The sequence below is a fragment of the Neovison vison genome, chromosome 14 (genome assembly GCF_020171115.1).
Source record: "Neovison vison isolate M4711 chromosome 14, ASM_NN_V1, whole genome shotgun sequence".
NCBI classification, from domain to species: domain Eukaryota; kingdom Metazoa; phylum Chordata; class Mammalia; order Carnivora; family Mustelidae; genus Neogale; species Neogale vison.
In genome coordinates, this window is record NC_058104.1 from 3,550,432 (window position 1) to 3,567,897 (window position 17,466).

The 17,466-nt window shown below is 59.0% G+C and overlaps 1 protein-coding gene across 1 annotated transcript in view; it reads left to right on the plus strand.

The window, feature by feature from the left end:
* The first annotated feature begins 90 nt into the window (after positions 1-90).
* The window catches only part of LOC122896037 (kinesin-like protein KIF19), a 30,871-nt gene continuing 13,495 nt past the window's right edge, over positions 91-17,466 (plus strand). Inside the window, 11 exon segments of the mRNA XM_044233979.1 lie at positions 91-189; positions 517-597; positions 3,938-4,048; positions 5,755-5,842; positions 6,598-6,734; positions 6,866-6,991; positions 7,654-7,848; positions 10,605-10,757; positions 11,334-11,456; positions 13,220-13,370; positions 16,553-16,730. Of these exon segments, the coding sequence (XP_044089914.1) occupies positions 91-189; positions 517-597; positions 3,938-4,048; positions 5,755-5,842; positions 6,598-6,734; positions 6,866-6,991; positions 7,654-7,848; positions 10,605-10,757; positions 11,334-11,456; positions 13,220-13,370; positions 16,553-16,730 (1,442 nt within the window).

Here is a 17,466-nt window from a genome sequence, read left to right on the forward strand (position 1 = left end):
GATGTCACTGAAGCAGGACAGGCCGGGGGGTGGGAGCTCTGGGCAGACAGGTAGCCTTGCCTTGCCTACCAGGAAAGCAGGGAGCACGCCATGCCCGCCGGCCCCACTGCTGGCCCTGCGGCTGGCCCTTCCCCGGCCAGGGGCAGCCCAGCCATGAGAGAGGTGGAGCCCAAGGACCAGCCCCTCACGGTGAGCATCCCCCACCTTGTGTTCCCAGGCTGCCACCTCCTGACCATCCTGGTGCCTTGTTGGCACAGGTCAGTGTGCAAGACTGTGGGTCCCCTCTACTCCCCCGTCTCTGCCTCTCCCCCCACCCCCCGCCAGCCCTGTGATTCCCCCAACAAGCTCCAGGCCCTGCGGGGGGCTTCAGCCTAATTGGTGGTTGGTGAGCTGAGGTCAGTTACAGGGAGACCCTTGTGGAGCAGGGTGCGGGGCCCTGGTGCATTGGGAGGATGGGGAGCAGCCTCCAGGAGGGGGGGTCTCTGGATGGCAGCCGCCAAGGTGTTCTGCCCACAGGTAGCACTTCGGATCCGCCCGCTCAGTGACACAGAACTGGAGGAAGGGGCCGCCGTCATCGCCCACAAAGTGGGGGACCAGGTAAGACCAGAGGGGCGCGGGGCGGGGGCACGGGGCATGCGTTCATGGGGTTGCGACGCTCACCTACATGCGCTTCGCCAGCTCAGCTGTTCCCAGCTGTTCCCCACACCAGGCAGAGCTGAGAGGAACACAGGACTGTCCCTATCCTGCTTGCTGTCACAGAGGATCAAGCAGGGCAAAGGGTCACTCTCAGACCTGGAGCAGTTCCCAGAGGAGGGGAGAGGGGGGCAGTCCTGGCAGAAGGGGAAGTCAGCCCCCAAGGTTGGGGTGGGGGGGCGAGTGTAGCCACTCTGAGGACACAGGGCAGGAGAGGCAGAGAGGACCAGAGCCCTTTGGCAGGTCTAGCTAAGGGTCTAGGGCCCTCGTTTGAAAAGGGCCCCAGGTAACAATGGTAATAGTGGGTTCTGCCGGGACCCCGCTGTCCCTGAGCTGTCCGCTGCAGGTGACCTGTGTCGCATTGCAGAATGAATGCCAATGGGCTAAGACAGATTTTGTCAGATGAAATGGATTTTTCCATTTGTCATTAGCAAGGCAGTTGTAATGAGGGATTGAATGTCGTGCCTAGGAGAAGGTTTGCACGTCAGAGGCAAAGTACCAGGATGTTGGGGAGCCCTGGCTGCCACCCCCCCTCCAGGTCGGGCGCCCCATGCTGGTCTGGCAGCTGGGGAGCTGTAGAGGACGCTGTGGGACAAGGAAATGGACAGCCGTCTCGGTGGTGCAGACACCTTGTGGTGCCCTGGGCAGAGGCTGCGGTGAATTTAGATCCATGAGCAGCCCATGGTGACTGTCATTACACTGGGGGGAGCAGAGTCGTGCAGGGACGAATCTGGCTCAGGTGTGAAGAGTGTAGGTGTTCTTACTATGGAAGCAGCATTGCTCCTGCTGAGTTCATGTGCTAAGTGAGCTGGGGGTCAGGGATGTGGCGGGAGACCCAGCTGGGCTGCTGTCACTTGGGGATTGGTGACCGCCCGGAGCAGGGACTGCCTTGTGCATGGTCAGAGGAGGAAGGGAAGGCCCTGTCACATAACTCTGAAGGCAGAATAACAATTTCCTGGGAACGATAGTGGTTCTCAGGGTAGTGTTTAGTCCCCAGACCTTGGTGCTGGCCCATCTGGAAACAACGGACGTCCTCCCGGGGAGCACCCCCACTGTCCACGGTACCTCCTGTCCTCCCTGATACTGGAAGTCATAGGCCCCCTTTTCGTCCTGGCGGTCACACACCTGGGAGGTGACCGACCCCCAAGCGAGAGGTGTTCCCTGCTGGCCCTGGTCCTGGGCAGCTCCGTGGGCATGAACGCTGCTCAGGGGTTCCCGCAGGTCATGATGAGACTTTCTCCCACTCCTCTGGCTTTGGGGATCCGGTGACTTGAGGGAAACAGGACACCTCTGGAGGGTGGGGAAAGAAGTGGCATTTGTGAGTTGAAGCTTCATGTTTCCTGGGGCCATTGTCCTTCTGAAGCCTTGGACCTCGGGACCTGGCTGGTCTGCTTGGCACAGGTGGGGTTGTGTGTGCGAGGTCCCCGAGGCCCCCTCTGCCCTCCCTTCCCCCACATGCCGCCTGCTCTGCTGTTCCTTCCATCACAGGGTCCTTTCAGAGCCCACCTGGGGCCTGGCTCCAAGGTCCCCTTGCTCCGGACTGCACGAAACACAACTGGGTTTTTAAGAACTGGAGGGAGACCCCTGTAACTTACAGGTCACCATTTTAAGCTGAGCAAGTCAGTGGCTGTGAGGACAGGCAGCCCTGGGCAGACACCACCTCTGTCCAGTTCGAAACATTTCCGTCTCCCAGGAAGGGTCCCTTGCCCACTCTGAGCTGCCCCCCACCCTCCCCCGGCCCCCGCTGGCCAGCTTGCTGACCGAGGCCCACGGGGTGTGGCCTGGGCCTACCCAGGCTGGTGGTTCTGAGGCTCATTTGTGTGGTGGCACATCCACGTTTCTGTGTAACACCATGTTCTGATGGGACCTCAGGCCAGCCAGAGGCAGAGAGACCCGGGTAAGAGCCCCCGTATTGTCTGCCGCCTCGTTTCCCCCGCAGGGAGTACGCGCTCCCTTTGACTGGGCTGCTAGAGGCGTTGCGCCCCTCCGCCCCCAGAGATGTCCCTGCGTGTTCCCTAAAAACACGGATATTCTGCAACCACGGGACAGCGACCAAAATCACGAAGTTGATACTGATGATACCTCACCAGCACGTGTGTTTATGGCTGGCTCTTTTCTCTCAATCGTGTTATTTTATAGCAAATTTTAAAAAGGTTTGGTTTTCACGTATGAGAGCCATTGCAACTGATACTTCTTGGATACTGAGCATGTGATCGCTTGTGCCCCTTACGGCTGTGGGTTCTGCTCCCAAGTCCACCTTATACATGGGAAAACAGCGCCCAGGTTGGTGGGGAAACTTGCCGGAGGACTTCCACTGGTGGGAGCCTGTTCGCAACCTACCTGGTCCCCTGACACTCTGGCTTGGCTGACAGCGCGCTCACCTGGCAGGAACTGTGTGGATGGGAGCTGCCCCCACCAGATCCCTTTCCTGAGATCCTCTCCACAAAGTTTGAAAGTGGTTAGCTTATGTCATGGAAAACTTGTTGGCCCGAAGCCGGGGCAGGCCCCGGGGGCTCCCAGCCCTGCCTGACTCCCTAGGAGCCTCTGGGCAGCCCTTGCCTCCTGAGGCCTCTGTTTCCAAAGCTGTGGACAGAGGGAGGGGTTGGCCGGGTGGCCAGTGGGGGTGCGGGTACACGGGTTGGCCAGGCTCTTGGTCTGCCCAGTTGTGCATGCAGGATTCACCCGGCGCCCATGCTCCCCACCAGCCCAGGAGCTCCTCCCGCAGTAAACAGAGCTGATTGGTCTCTAATTGCTCTGCCCCCATCCCCAGAGGCCCTCCTACACCGTGCTTCATAATTATGTATTTGTATGAGATGGAAGAGGCCTGGGGGAGGGGGCCACCTTGCACTGGCTTGGAGCAGCAGAGGGGACCGCAGAGCTTGGGGGTGGGCAGGAGGGGCATGGGCACACACTTGGGTACCCTGGGGTTGGGGGGGTACGGAGCGACCCTTCTTCCTTTAATTCACCAAAGGGCCCCATCCCTATTGAATGGGTGCTGGGGTACAGAACTCAACAGGCCCGGGGCAGGGGTGCAGGAACGTGGATGGTAGGTGGAGAGGATAGGAGGACCAGACCCCCACCCCCGTGCCCCGGCTGAGCAAAGAGGCCTGCAGCCCTCCTGGGATGCAGACTAAGTCCCGGGCATTCCCAGGCAAGAACCAGGCCTGGGGTCCTTCTGGGCACATGGAGCCCACCCTGATTCTGTGAACAGCCTCTCCTCTGATGCCTCCCTCCCCCGCCACAGACGGTGGTGCTCATGGGCCCCAGCGAAGATCCCGAGGACACGCTGCGCACACACCGGTCGCGGGAGAAGACCTTCATCTTCGACGCTGTTCTGGACCAGCATGCGTCACAGGTACCCTGCGCCCCACCGGCCCCTGTGAGCTCCCACGGGGGCTCACCAGACCCTGGAGACCTCCTGGGGAGGACTCAGTGACCAGGTGGTCCCGTCCACCACTTGTCACAGGAGTCTCCCTGCTGAATAAGGCACTTAGGCTGTCCTGAGGCAGGGAGCAGGAGGCGCCACGCACGGGGCCCCGGGTTCACACAGGTTCTCGTTTATCCATCCAGACAGGGCGAGGTCCCCTCCGCTGTGTGGCTGGAGCATGCTCCCCACCCACATGGGCCCTCATCCAGCGAGGGAGGCAGGTGCTGAGTCAGCACTGTTGTGGGCACCAGGAAGTCACGCGGCGGTGAGCCGGGATCCGGAGGAGGGGCGAGCCAGCGGGGACAGCTGCAGGGGACCAGGGGTCCCGGCGTGGGCCTTAGCTGGCCCCTTCCGCAGACCAAGCGCGGGAGTCCCAGCATCAGGCCACACTCACCAGTACCCTCCCCCAAGGATGAAAGGCTGTCCGGCTCATCCCCTGACCCCCACCTGTGAGAGGGATCTCATTGCCCCACGCCATAGAGGGGAGCCTGGGGAGCCCGGCAGAGCAGGATTGGCACCTGGGCTTCTGGAGATGGGGATGTCCGCCAGGGAGAGGACATCTAGGAGATGTTTGGCCCCAAGACCTGTCCAACCCTGCCCACCCTGTCCCTGCCCTCTGGGCCCCGGCATGGCTTGTCTCGGACACACCGGCCACCTGGGGGCCCCGGGAGTGGCCCCCCACCTCAGGACACAGCTGTAGTTCTATTGATAACGGATTTGCTCCACGTGGCCAAGCCGGGTGTTGTCCGAGCGGACATGTGCTCTTACTCCCAAGATCTTCATGGGGCTGGAAGTAGGAGGGAGTTGAACAGTGGCCCCTGCAGAGGGCTGTCCTCACGTGCATGGTCCTGCCAGCCTCTCGGAAGCTCTCCACACTGTCCTGAGATGGGGCCCCATTGTACAGATGGGGAAACCAAGGCTGGGCGCTAGAGAGTTAGTTACAGGCCAGGTCCCAGCCCCTGATGATGTAGGTCCAGAACTGGGGAAAGCAGTACCCATGCCCAGATGCTGTGAGCCGTGTTGCCAGCCAGGGCTACTGGGACAGTTCTGTGATGTGGGGAGCAGGGTCCAGACGGGCACCCAGGAAGGGCAGCAGATACGGCATTGTCATTTCTGTCAGGTCCAGCCATACATACACACCTGGAGGTGTCCTTCCTTGAATACCCCTGTGGGCGGGGAGCTCACTACCACACTTGTTGCTCGGTGTTGCTACCTTATTGGGATTTTGTGGGCCTGAGATTGGTCGGGCCCGTCCTGGTTTTATCCCATGATGTGGAGTCCTGATGCCCTTGCAAGTCCTGTGCTGCCTTCTAGTCCCAGGCACTGTGTCTGACTTCTCTCGGCTCCTGAGAAGCCCGGAGTGGCCCCATCCGTGTCCATCATCAGACATGTGACAGGCCTCATGGCGGGAGCTGTCATGCACACTTGTGTGTAATCCTCCCCTATGGCTTCTCCAGGAGCCCGGCCCTGTCTCACTCCCTGGGGTGGCACAGCAGCAGGATGGGGACTAGAGCCCATGCCGCATCTAGACTGGCCCCCTCCCGACGGTCCCTGGCCATGGGCAGACACCACACACCGGTCCAACTCTGTCTGGGTCACATGTCCCACTGTCTGTCCTTCCCGTCCGTCCACAGGAAGATGTGTATCGTGCCACCACCTAGCACCTCGTGGAAGGTGTCGTGTCTGGGTACAACGTGACGGTGTTTGCCTATGGCCCCTCAGGTACCGCCAAGGGCAGGGCCCCCAGAGGGGGCGGGGCTGACAGCCACAGTGCTCTCCCTCCCAGCACAGAGCACCGCCCTGCACCAGCGTGTGCTGCTCTCCCTGCGCCCACTGGCTCCTTCCATCCTCGTTGCGACCCCCATGGGCAGTGAGTGCCACCCTCTTGGCACACACAAGGAAGCTGAGCCTCAGAGAGCACACACAGCTGGTAGGTGTGCACGTGGGGGTCCAGCCACCTCTGCCCTTTGCTGCCCACAAGAACCCACAGACGTCTCCGCAACTAGCAGTTGGGCTCCACAATGGTCCCCAAAGCTTAGCTACCTCTCACGTCCTGAAAGCCAGGATGGCAGAGGTTGGAGCAGATGGGAAGTTGGAGGCCTGGGAAGCCCTTGGCCCAGGGTCATGGCCTGGGGACGTCACTCACGCCGTGGATGTTAACACACACCTACTGCCTGACAGGTTCTGGCAGAGGGGCGGTCTTTGGGGAGCAGGGGCAGGGGGCAGGGGGCAGGTGGCATGTCGATAGACATGAGCCCGGCCCCCGTGTCCGGGGTTTCTTGTGCAGGGGAGCCATCAGACTTCCGCGGGCTTCCCTTTGCCCCCGTTTCTGAAACAGAAAACGAGCATGTCTGAGTGTTCAGGACCGTTTGCCTAAGGTGGCGGAGGTGTGGACCGTCAACTGGTGGCACGTGTCCGGGCAAGGTAGGAGCCCGCCTCAGGAGTCCCTGCCCTGGCGGCTGTCCACCTGCCCACAGGCGCGGGGAAGACCTACACCATGCTGGGCATGGACACGGAGCCCGGCATCTACCTGCGGACCCTCACCGACCTCTTCCAGGCCATTGAGGAGGCCCGCGACCATGCGGACTGCAGCGTGTCCATGTCTTACCTGGAGGTGAGCCTGCCCGCTGGCCTCCTGGGAGACCTCCGCCCTTGGGGCGTCGGAATTCTGCTGACTGTACCTACTGTGCTGTGCTGTTCTTGCCCCACAGCTGCTGCATTTCCCCCTTGTGTCTCTCCTCCCAGATTTATAACGAAGTGATCCGGGATCTCCTGAACCCATCCTCGGGGTTCTTGGACCTGAGGGAGGATTCTCGGGGCAACATCCAGATCGCAGGCATTATGGAGGTCTCCACCTCGAACGCCCAGGAGGTGAGGGTCACCGGGGCCCACGGAGGGAAGGGGGCCTCGGCCTCAGCCGCCACGCTCGCCAGAGCACACGGAGCGCAGCCAGATAACGCAGCCCCATGTTGTTTCCCCGCTAACGGGGCGGCACACGGTGCGTTCAGGGCAGACATCGCTGACCACTGTTCCCTCTGCGCCCCGATGTGGGCAAGGAGCCCGTTCCCACACGCACCCCAGCCAGTCCCAGCCCGTCTGAAATCCCCCATGTGCTCTGTGGTCCCAGCACCGCCTGGCACACAGTGGGCACCCCGCCGAGGCTGGCTGGCCTGGTTCCTGCAGTGGCTAGCACACAGATGGGTTCCAGCCCACCTGCCAAACTCAGCGAGCCCGTATGCCTGTGGGGTTCTGTGGCGGAAGGTTCTAGAACTGGTCCTGGCTGTGTGGAGAAGATGTGGGTGACCCAGTGACGGGGTCTGCCGTGGGTAGAGGAGGGGGAGGGTGACATCCCGGCTGGATTGGTTAGCTCGATCGATGGGTCACTCCGAGCCATAACCGAGACACTGCTTCCGCCAGACAAGATTCTGCAAGGAGCTGCCCGAGGGGGGCCGGGGGACCAGCCCTCCTGTGGGTCCCACGTGGTGCTGGGGGAGTGTGTGCCCCCCTCCGCCCAACTCCACCTGTGTCCTCAGATCATGCAGCTCCTCACCAAAGGCAACCGGCAGCGCACGCAGGAGCCCACGGCCGCCAACAAGACATCCTCTCGCTCCCACGCAGTGCTACAGGTCACTGTGCGCCGGCGGAGCCGCGGGGCAGACTCGCTGGAGGAAGTGCGCGTCGGGAGGCTCTTCATGGTGGACCTGGCGGGCTCCGAGCGGGCGTCACAGGTTCTCTGACCAGCCCCCACCCAAGATCCCTGCGGTTACTCCTCACAGTCTGTGAGCGGGGCCCTGCCCCTCCTCGTCCGCCAGCACCCGCAGCTCCCAGGGTGGCGCCCGCTCGCGACCTGCTTACCGGCGCATGGAGTCTCAAATGTTGCGAGGCAGAGCCCGCAGGGCTGGTACCTGCAGGCTTGTAGGTCTTGAGTGGCAGGCTGTCCCAACAATGAGCCGCATCCAGACCCGCCCCAGTGCCGAGGCTCTGCGGGGAAGTCGGTGAAGAAGGCCCGGGGAGGCCTGTGTTTAGAGATTGGGGTCCATGCAGAGGCTGTGCGAGCCCAGAGGAGGGCACGGTGCTGGCATGCAGTCTTGGGGCTGAGCCTGAGGGTGTCCTTAGGAGTTTGGTGGGGTGCAAGGAAGGACATGTCAGATGGAGGGAACAGTGTATGCAAAGCGTGGCTGTTAGGAGGACAGCACCCAGTTTACTCCAGCCCAATGTGGATGAAAGCCTGACAGTCCTTCTGAGGGTCCCACCTGCCTGCCCCTGAGCCCTTGGTTCACCTGTCCTTGGAGGTACCTGTCACTCAAAGCGGGGGCTGTGCTTACCTTCTGCCTAGCCCAGGGCCAGGCACAGAGCCTGGGCTGGATGGAGGCTGTGCTCGCAAAGTAGTGTTGTCACCAAATGCCCAGGCCTTTAGCAGGTGTAATCCATGTAATCCCCCCAGCAGAGGATAAGGTGGGCCGCAGATGTGGGGGCTGGGCCCCAGGCAGTGTGGTGACTTGGCGGTGCACAAGATATTCAGTATTAGATCCAAGCTTTGGACCCCGGGGGCATCTTGCCCAAATCTGTGCCGTCTGCTGCTGTGTTAGCTGGCCCCTGGTTTGCACTGACACTCTCTGTTTGGGGTTTTATCATGGGGTCATCGCATCTGTTCATGCCCTGCCCTTGGTGTGCCTGTAGCTGAAGTGAGCAGAGCCAGGCCAGCGGCCAGGGGCAGACTGCTTTGAAATGCCATGTATTCATAGACCATTTGATGCACAGTAGGGCCAGGAGACCCGGAGATGACTGCCATTGGGAAGATAGTCCTACTCACAGTTCGCAGAGGAGGGCGTGTGGGATTTCACGCGGGGAAGCACAGGGCCGGTCAGCAGGCAGAGGAAGGCCGCACTGTGGGCGAGAGCCTTCTGCTCCGGGAGGAGCAGGTATGGCGGGTGAGCAGGCTCAGGATGGCTAGTTAGAGTAATTTCCATGACTCTGGGGCACAGTGGCTATTTGTCTGGTCCCCGGTCCTGGGGGATTCGTGCGGGGTGACAGTGGCCCAGAGTGAGGTGGCAGAGGTGTGGGCTCTGGGTTGGTGGTCTGGATTTGAAAAGCTTGTTCTATATCGCTGGGAATTGGCTAATGCTGAGAGGGGCAGTCCCTCCAGGGTCAGCAAGGAACCCAGTTGTCAGAGCATTAGAGCACCGAGGGAAGGGCATGGCTGACCCATGGACAGATGTGGGTACAGACAAGATCACATAAGGGGGCCTCGTGTGACAGAGGTCTGGGACTCTGGCCTGTTCTAGCTGGGCCCAGCTGTGTCCTCGGGGCAAGATGGAGAGGGTTGCCAAGAGGGGCCCAGGGTCTGGGTCTTTGCTCTCACTCTGTTCTGACTTGCTGTGTGCCTTTGGGTAAGTCACTGTCCTTCTCTGGGCCTTGGTTTGGGTTTAGGTGTATATTCAAGTGGCCTACGTGGGTTACTTTTACAATCTGCTTGGCTCTCACGAGCTGTTGTTTCTTCATAGAAAATCACTTGTGAAAGCCTTTGTTCCAGGGCACGAGGTCTCAGAGAAAGCCCCCCAACTCTATGACACAGACACGTGACATGAGCAGCTGCCCTGGCTCTGGCCACACTAGCAGCTGCGGTCCCGCCCTGCACCGGCTCCCCCATAACAAACGTAGTAGCTGGCATTTACCCCTTGCCTCTGGGGGCCTAGCCCAACCTGGCCTGTTGCACATGTTACACACTAAATCCTCCCCATTACCCCATGAGGTTGGGAGAGTGAGGAAGCTGGGGCAGACTGGGAGATCTGTCCGAGATTCTCAAACCATGTTCCAGGTTGCCTCCCAAACCCACACTCTTAATGAGAAAAACATTTTTTTTCCTGATTTTAAATGTATTAGAAGCACAGTGCAGAAAATGTGGAAACTACAGATAAGGGAAAGAAAGTAAGAGACCGTGCCGTGCTTGCACTCAGAGGTGTTTATCCTAAGGGCATTTTGGCTTATCTGTGCAGCCCACACCGTGGGCTAGGTGCTGCCAGGGTCCTGGGGTCTGGGGACACTTGCTACCAAGGAGCCTGGGGTCCATCAGGGAGTGGGCGGGCAGATGTGGAATGCAGCAGAGAGCAAGGCGGTTGCCGGGCAAGTGAAATGGTGGAAGAAATAGGATGGGGGGCCGGTTGCTACAGTCCCTGCTTCGGAGAGCCGGGTGGGGGGGTGCCCTTGCAGGAGGGGACGCTGAGCCACGGCCAAAAGATGGGCAAGTTCCGGTGTGGGGGGTGCTGTCAGGATGAACCCCGGTCTGTATCTCATGAAGGTGGGGCTCCTGTGCACAGACAGCCCCCAACCCCAGTTCTCATCTCACTTAACGAAGAGCTTATAGTCCCGGTGAGCGTAAGCGCGCGGCTCTGCCTCGTCCCCTCCTGTAGCCATCGGAGCCGTCCAGGCCCGGGAGGGATGGGCCAGCACACGGCCTGGACCGGACCTCTCTTCTCCCGCCCAGACCCAGAACCGCGGCAAGAGGATGAAGGAGGGCGCCCACATCAACCGCTCCCTGCTGGCTCTGGGCAACTGCATCAGTGCACTCAGCGAGAAAGGCGGCAGCCGGGCGCAGTATGTGAACTTCCGGGACAGCAAGCTCACAAGACTGCTGAAGGTACAGCCCATACGCCTCGTAGGGGGCGTCCCTGCCAGGAGGGAGACCCGGACCTGGGTCTCAGGGCCCCTCCAGGAACCCCTGAAGGCATGAGAACCCTGTAGAAACCATGCCTGGTCACTGCCTGACTCCCGCCCCATCCGTCTGAGGAGGGGTCAGCCTGGGCTTGCACACTCCCAGTCACAGGGAGCTCACTACCTTCCTGATGCTGCCTGTCCTATCTTGGATAGTCTAACAGTGAGACTTTCCCCTCTTTTCTGAGCTGGACACTGTCCCCTCTATTTAGGTAGCAAGGGTGTAGGTGAACAGGCCAGCAAAGCAGTACATAAATGTTCCCGTAGACTCGGTTTCTCAATCTACTCTGTTCTCATCAGAGCAGAAGTCTGCTGGGGTGGGCCAGATACAGATCTCATTTTGTCCTGGCGTCCCCTCCCTGAGCACCAAACCCTCGGTCCTGGCATTGCCTGCCTTTCTCGGGGTTTAGAGCAGGAACCACAGAGGGATGGTCCAGAAGGGCCTGGGACGGGAGGTGGGGTCCCGTTCCCCTCACCTCTACCAGGACCTTCTGCTGAGCAGGACGCCCTGGGGGGGAACAGCCGCACAGTGATGATCACGCACATCAGCCCGGCCAGCACGTCCTTCGAGGAGTCTCGGACCACCCTGCTGTACGCCTACAGGGCCAAGAACATCAAGACGCGGGTGAGGCCCCCATGTGCCGAATTCTCACTCCACGCTCCCTCCGGAACCTCTGGGGGTGGTCCCCCTTCCACCCCGGCTCCTGGCAGTGCTGGGTGTGTGGCGCCTGACTTCTCTGTTCATCCCTTCTATTCTCTGATGAGGACACAGGCCTTGGGTTTCGGGCGCCCCAAATCCAGGACGGTCTTGTATTGAGATCCCTAATTACATCGGCAAAGACCCTTTCTTCACATGAGGCCCCAGTCACGGGGCTTGGCATGTTTCCGACACGGACTTAGCCGTCCTCCAGGTGCACTGTGAGCTCCAGATGTCACTGGAAGGTGGGGCCTGTTATCCCGTTCTGCAACCTGGGCAGCCAGGGCATGGAGAGAGAGAGAGAGAGAAAGCCACTTGAGCAGAGCAGGCTCACAGCGCAGGGTGGCCCGGCTCTGGAGACAGCACTGTGAGCACCGGCTTCTCTGGCTCTTGCTGCTGTGCTCAGTGCAGAGGGCTCGCGTCAGGAGGCTGGGCGTGGGTTCGGGATGCATGTGGGTTCAGGGTGCATGGCTGGCGGCCAGCGAGGAGAGCTGTGATCCCCACCAGCAAACTTGGGTCGAGCCCTCCCTGCCACACAGCCCTGAGCTCAGTGGTGGCACGGCCTCTGCTCTCAACCAAATTGTGAGCTTTGCTGCGGGTGTGGGGGGAACAGATCAGTATGTCACTTCCGACTGTGCTCAGTGCTCTAAATGGCAGCCACGGGGTGCTACAAGGGCAAGTGGCCGGGAAGACAGAGCTGAGAGGCTGGGTCGAGGACGCTAGGCCTCAAATGTAGGAGGGCAGGGTATGCAGACGGCAACCGGCCCTTCCACCCTCCAGACCCGCCAGAGAGAGACTCGGGCCCAGGTGCTCGAAAGCTCCAAAGTGCCTACAGAAGGGGATGGGGTGTGCAGACGGGTGCATCCTGCCGTGGACCGCTGTGCGGCTTTGGAGGGAATGGGCTAGGCCCAGCTGTGCAGATGGAGGCCTCCCAGCCACAGCACTGGATGAGGAAAGCAAGTTAGAGAAGAGCTCTGGGGGGCACTGGGCTGGCCCAGTAGAGGGAGCTGGCGAGTCTCAATCGCAAGGTCGTGGGTTTGAGCCCCATGTGGCGCTGGAGCCCTGGTCTGATCTAATTTACATAAAAAAACCGAAGCCAAGCCTCTACTGAGAAGCCCTGTGTGTGTCTGCAGATGTGTACGTCTGCAGAGAACCCCAGAGGGGACGGTCCGGAGGGCGCCGATCAGAGTGATCGCAGCGCTTACCCAAGCGGAGGGGCTTTCAACAACTCTTGACAGATCATGGGAAATTTCTTGACTGTGGCAAAATATGCATGACATAAAATTTGCCATCTTCACCATTTCTCAGCGTCCAGTTCAGGGGCAGCGTCCAGCTACAGAATGTTCCATTCCCACACATGGAGACCCTGTCCCTGTGATGCACGGACCCCCAACCACTCCCCCAGTCCCGGCCCCACCATTTGCTCTCTGTGTCTGTGAGGCTGACGACGCCGGGTCCTCGTGTGCGTGGGGCTCCCGGGCGTGTCCTTCCGTGTCTGGCTGGTGTCCTCAGGGCTCGTCCCTACGGGGTAGGAGTCCGGTTCCCTCTGTCTTTAAGGTTAAGTTGCATCAATCTGAATTTTCCCAACCAAATGTGCCGTCGTCCTCGTGGCATCATGAGCACGTCACGTGGCAGGGCAGTTTCCGCAAGTGCTGACCTCGGCTGTGGGTCCCCCCCCCTCCCCCCACCAGGTGAAGCGTAACCTGCTGAACGCGTCCTCCCGTATCGCGCAGTACACGGACGTCATCTCTGATCTGCGCCGGGAGATAGAGCGCCTCAAGTCCAAAACTGAGACTCAGGAGGAGGAGAGGAGAGGCGACCCCGGCACCCGGGATGCACAAGGTAGAGCCGAGCTCCTGGGGTCCCTGTGGTTTTGCTGCCTGCACCCCCCCTTCCCGCCCCGAGCTCTTGGCTGTGGCCATGGGCTTCAGTCCTCACCTGCCACGCACTGCCTTCTGTTTCCTGGCCCATGTTGGGGGAGCGGCCGCCTTCCCTGCCTTCTCCTGAGCACCTCCTTTTTACCTTCCTGTCCTTCCCACCCTCCCAATGTTTTGTTTCTTTCTTCCTCCCAGATCAGTTGCTCTTTAAAAACACAGTCTTCCATTCCAGAATAATTTTAGATTTACAGAAGAGCTGCAGGGATAGTACAGAGAGTTCTCCACGCCCCTCAATGTCAGCATCTAAACTTGTATTTATTTACTGAGGCAAAGCTCACACAACTTACAGTTCACCATCTTCGAGTGCACAGCTCAGTGGCGTTCGTGGCTTGTCTGCAGTGCCCTGTGGCCACCACCTCCACCTGGTCCCAGAGCAGACCCTGTGCCCATCACGCAGTTTCTCTCCATTCCCCCCTTCTTCCCAAACCAGCCTTCCGTAGGCCTCCCTTATGGGTGAGCCTATCATAACTTTTCCAAAAATTATAAAGCTAACCGGTAGGTAAAAAAAAAAATGTGTCCTTAAAAACACCAGGAGAAAAGTCCGGTATAGGTCAGTGTATGTATATATACTTTCCCCACTCTCATTCGCTCTGCCCTCCCACGTGGCCCCATCCCATCATCTCGAATTGAATTCCAGACATCGTGTATCACTGTATTCAGAAAGAGGTCAGGATGTAATTCCCAAGAAACAAGGACTTGGCCAACACAAAACAGCGGTGACTTTCCCACACCTGAGAAGATACTCTCGCATTTGCTGGTGTTAGGCTGGGTAGGCAAGCCCAGCCGTGTCACCGGGCCACACCTTGAATGTGGTCTCTTCTGTTCAGTGGCCGTCCACTGAATCCTCTTCGTGGTTTTCCTTTCGATTCTTGCTCAAGAACCTGAGTCGTCTGTCCTGTGGATTTGCCGCCTGCTCTGTGCCCTGAGGTCCTATAAGTCAGGCATTGTGTCTAAGCACTGGGAAGAGGGGGCGTTCTCTGAGGTCACTGCTGTCATTTTGATGTGAGCCTGTCGTGTTCTGTGCGGCATCATGGACACTGGCATCCAGAGAGGGCCACGTGGTGTGTGCGTGCGCGTGACGCAGGGCGTCGGCTTTGGGCTGTTCTGTAAGTGACACCAGCCTGCGGCTCTTCTTTTGTTCCTCGTTTTCCTCACAAAACAGCGTGTCCTGGGGGCCGTCCACCTGCGCGGTGGATCTGCCACATTCTTTCTAACAGCCGCAGAGCATTCCATTGGAGTCTATCTCATCCCGTCTGAAGGGTACTTTGGGGCTTTCTAGCTACACAGCCTCCTTGGGCCCATGGGTGTCCCTCTGTCTTAGGTGACTTGGAGGGCTCAGGGTTCTGTTGGAGCAAGAGGGTGAAGGAAGTATTCAAAGGGAAGGGGCTGTGGTTAATGGAAGACCGAGACCCATGGGCCAGTGGAGGGCTGCGAGGCCAGTGGGGAGGAAGATGGGGTGGTTATAGAGAACTTGCAAAGCTGGACGGTGACCAGGATGTTTGGGCTTCTTCGGGGTTGGGGGCCCACAGGGATGCGTGCCGCAAGGGCTTTCACCCGGACGGGCTCTTAGTTATTGGGACGGGTCCTAGGTGTTCTGGGGAGACAGGCAACATCGCGAGGGGTGGGAGTCTCCTGGTGAGCCCTGAGGGGATGACAGGCCCCCTTGGGTCCTGCTGTGGTGTGCCTGGGGCGGCAGTGGGACCCTGGTGTGTACGCCTCTGTCAGGAACATTTTGAGCATTTCCAGATCTTGTTTTTTTTTTTTTTTTAAGATTTTATCTATTTGTTTGATAGAGATCACGAGTAGACAGAGACGGGGGAGGGGAAGCAGACTCCCTACTGAGCAGAGAGCCCGATGTGGGGCTCGATCCCAGGACCCCGAGATCATGACTTGAGCCAAAGGCAGAGGCTTTAACCCACTGAACCACCCAGGTGCCCCAAGATCTTGTTTTATTATTTTTTAAAGATTTTAATTATTTATTTGGCAGAGAGAGACACAATGAGAGAGGAGATACAAGCAGGGGAAGAGGGAGAGGGAGAAGCAGGCTTCCCGCCAAGCTGGGAGCCTGATGCAGGGCTTGATCCTAGGACCCTGGGACTGGGACCTGAGCCGAAGGCAGATGCTTAACTCCTGAGCCACCCAGGCACCCCAAGATCTTGTTTTAATGACTAAGTAGTCTAGTCTCTGGATGCAGTGCTCATTTTGCCCATCTCAGATCAATTGGTATTTAAGGAAAACGTGCCCCTTGATCACTGCCCTCCAGGTCAGGGGAACAGACCGTGTATGGCCAGAGTGGAGCTGCAGTGGGGCAGCCAGGGAGTACTGTCCTTGAATCATGGACAACTATTAGGTAGGAACTTACATGGGAAACAAAAAGAACTACTTTGCTCTGTGGAACTGACATTCTGTCAGGAAACAGGTGTCAGATGTATCACAAAATATTTATCAATTATCGATATGCAGCCGATTATGACAGAGAAAGCAGGGTGTTACCAGCACAAGTGGCAGGTAGACCCAGATTGAGAATCTGAGAGGGTTTCCCTGAGGAAGCAAAGTCTGAGCTCAGATGACAAGCCCAGCCACACCCCTCCTTGGGTGTGAGACTCCAATCCTGAGCCTGAGAGTGAGACTCAAATCCACGGTAATCTGACCCCAAGCCAGGGAAAGAGACCGTCTAATCCATCCATTTGATTATTTATCCATCCACCCACCCATCATCCATCCCTCCATCCATCCATGATCCATCCATCTTCACACACCCCTTCATCCATCCATCTGTCCATCCATCATCTACTCTTCCATCCATTGATCCATCATTGACCCACTCATTCACCCATTCATCTCTCCATCCATGATCCACCCATCCATCCATCATCTACTTATCCATCCATACATCCATTATTCACCCATCCATCCATCCATCCATCACTCACCCATCCATTATCCATCCATCCATCCACCCACCCATCTCTCTAAACATGTATAGAGTTCCTTGGTGCAGACCCTGTGTTGGCGGGCAAGCAAGGCGTTCAAGCTGGGCTTAGGTGGCACTGCTCCTGGGGCAGCTGGCTCTCTTCCCGCCCCCAGTCATGATCCCCGCCCATGATGGAGAGGAGGATAGCCGCCTGCAGATGAACAAGATCCGGGCGCAGCTCATCGGGGCCTTCAAGGAGCAGCTGGAGATGCGGCGCAGCCTGGTGGAGCTGGAGAACACCAACATCGAGCTGCACGTTGACGTGTCCCGCCACCTGCTGACCATTGCAGAGTGAGTGTGCTCACATGCCAGCCCCACGGGGCGGGGAGGCCAGCCAGGACACCACGGGCCGCTGAGGGGAGTGCCTTTGTGCTACTGCCTGCAGGTCCCCAAGGGGGACGTTAGTGGGGGCATCCTGTATTCCTGAGCAGGACTCCTGGCCCAATCCCTTCTTGCTGTCCTTCCCCTGTAGCCAAGCTGGGCCCGTGGGAGATCCAGGTGGGAGATCCGGGTCCCTGCGATCTCTCTGTGCCAGCCTGGGGTCCAGAGCCAGCCCTGGCAGGTTAGGATCAACCCCATTTTGCAGAAGAGGACGCTGAGGTTCAGAGGGGATGTGGGTTTGCCCACCCACCAGGCCAGGACCCTTCTGTCGTTCTCACATCCTTGTTATTTGTACGTACCTTGAATAGACTGACCACATACGGAGGGACTGTGCCATCTGTCACCTGGAGCGGGATGCTTTTGAGCGGGGGAGGGGTGCTGGTTGCAGTCACACCAGGAGCGGGGTTGCCTGGCCCTGCCCTGCTCAGACAGGGACGCCTGGGTCTGCTGCTTGCAGTAACCTACGCTGGGCACTTTCTTGTCCCATCCTCCCCGCATTTCTCCTTCTCCTGCCACTTCCTCCTTTCTGTGTATTTTCTGAGTTATACACAGAGCATGATACCTGCATCAGAGGAATTCTTCCACCTGGAGATCCACTCCATCCATGCACTGCCTTCTGTCCTCCCTTCCCGCTGTCCCCCCCGAA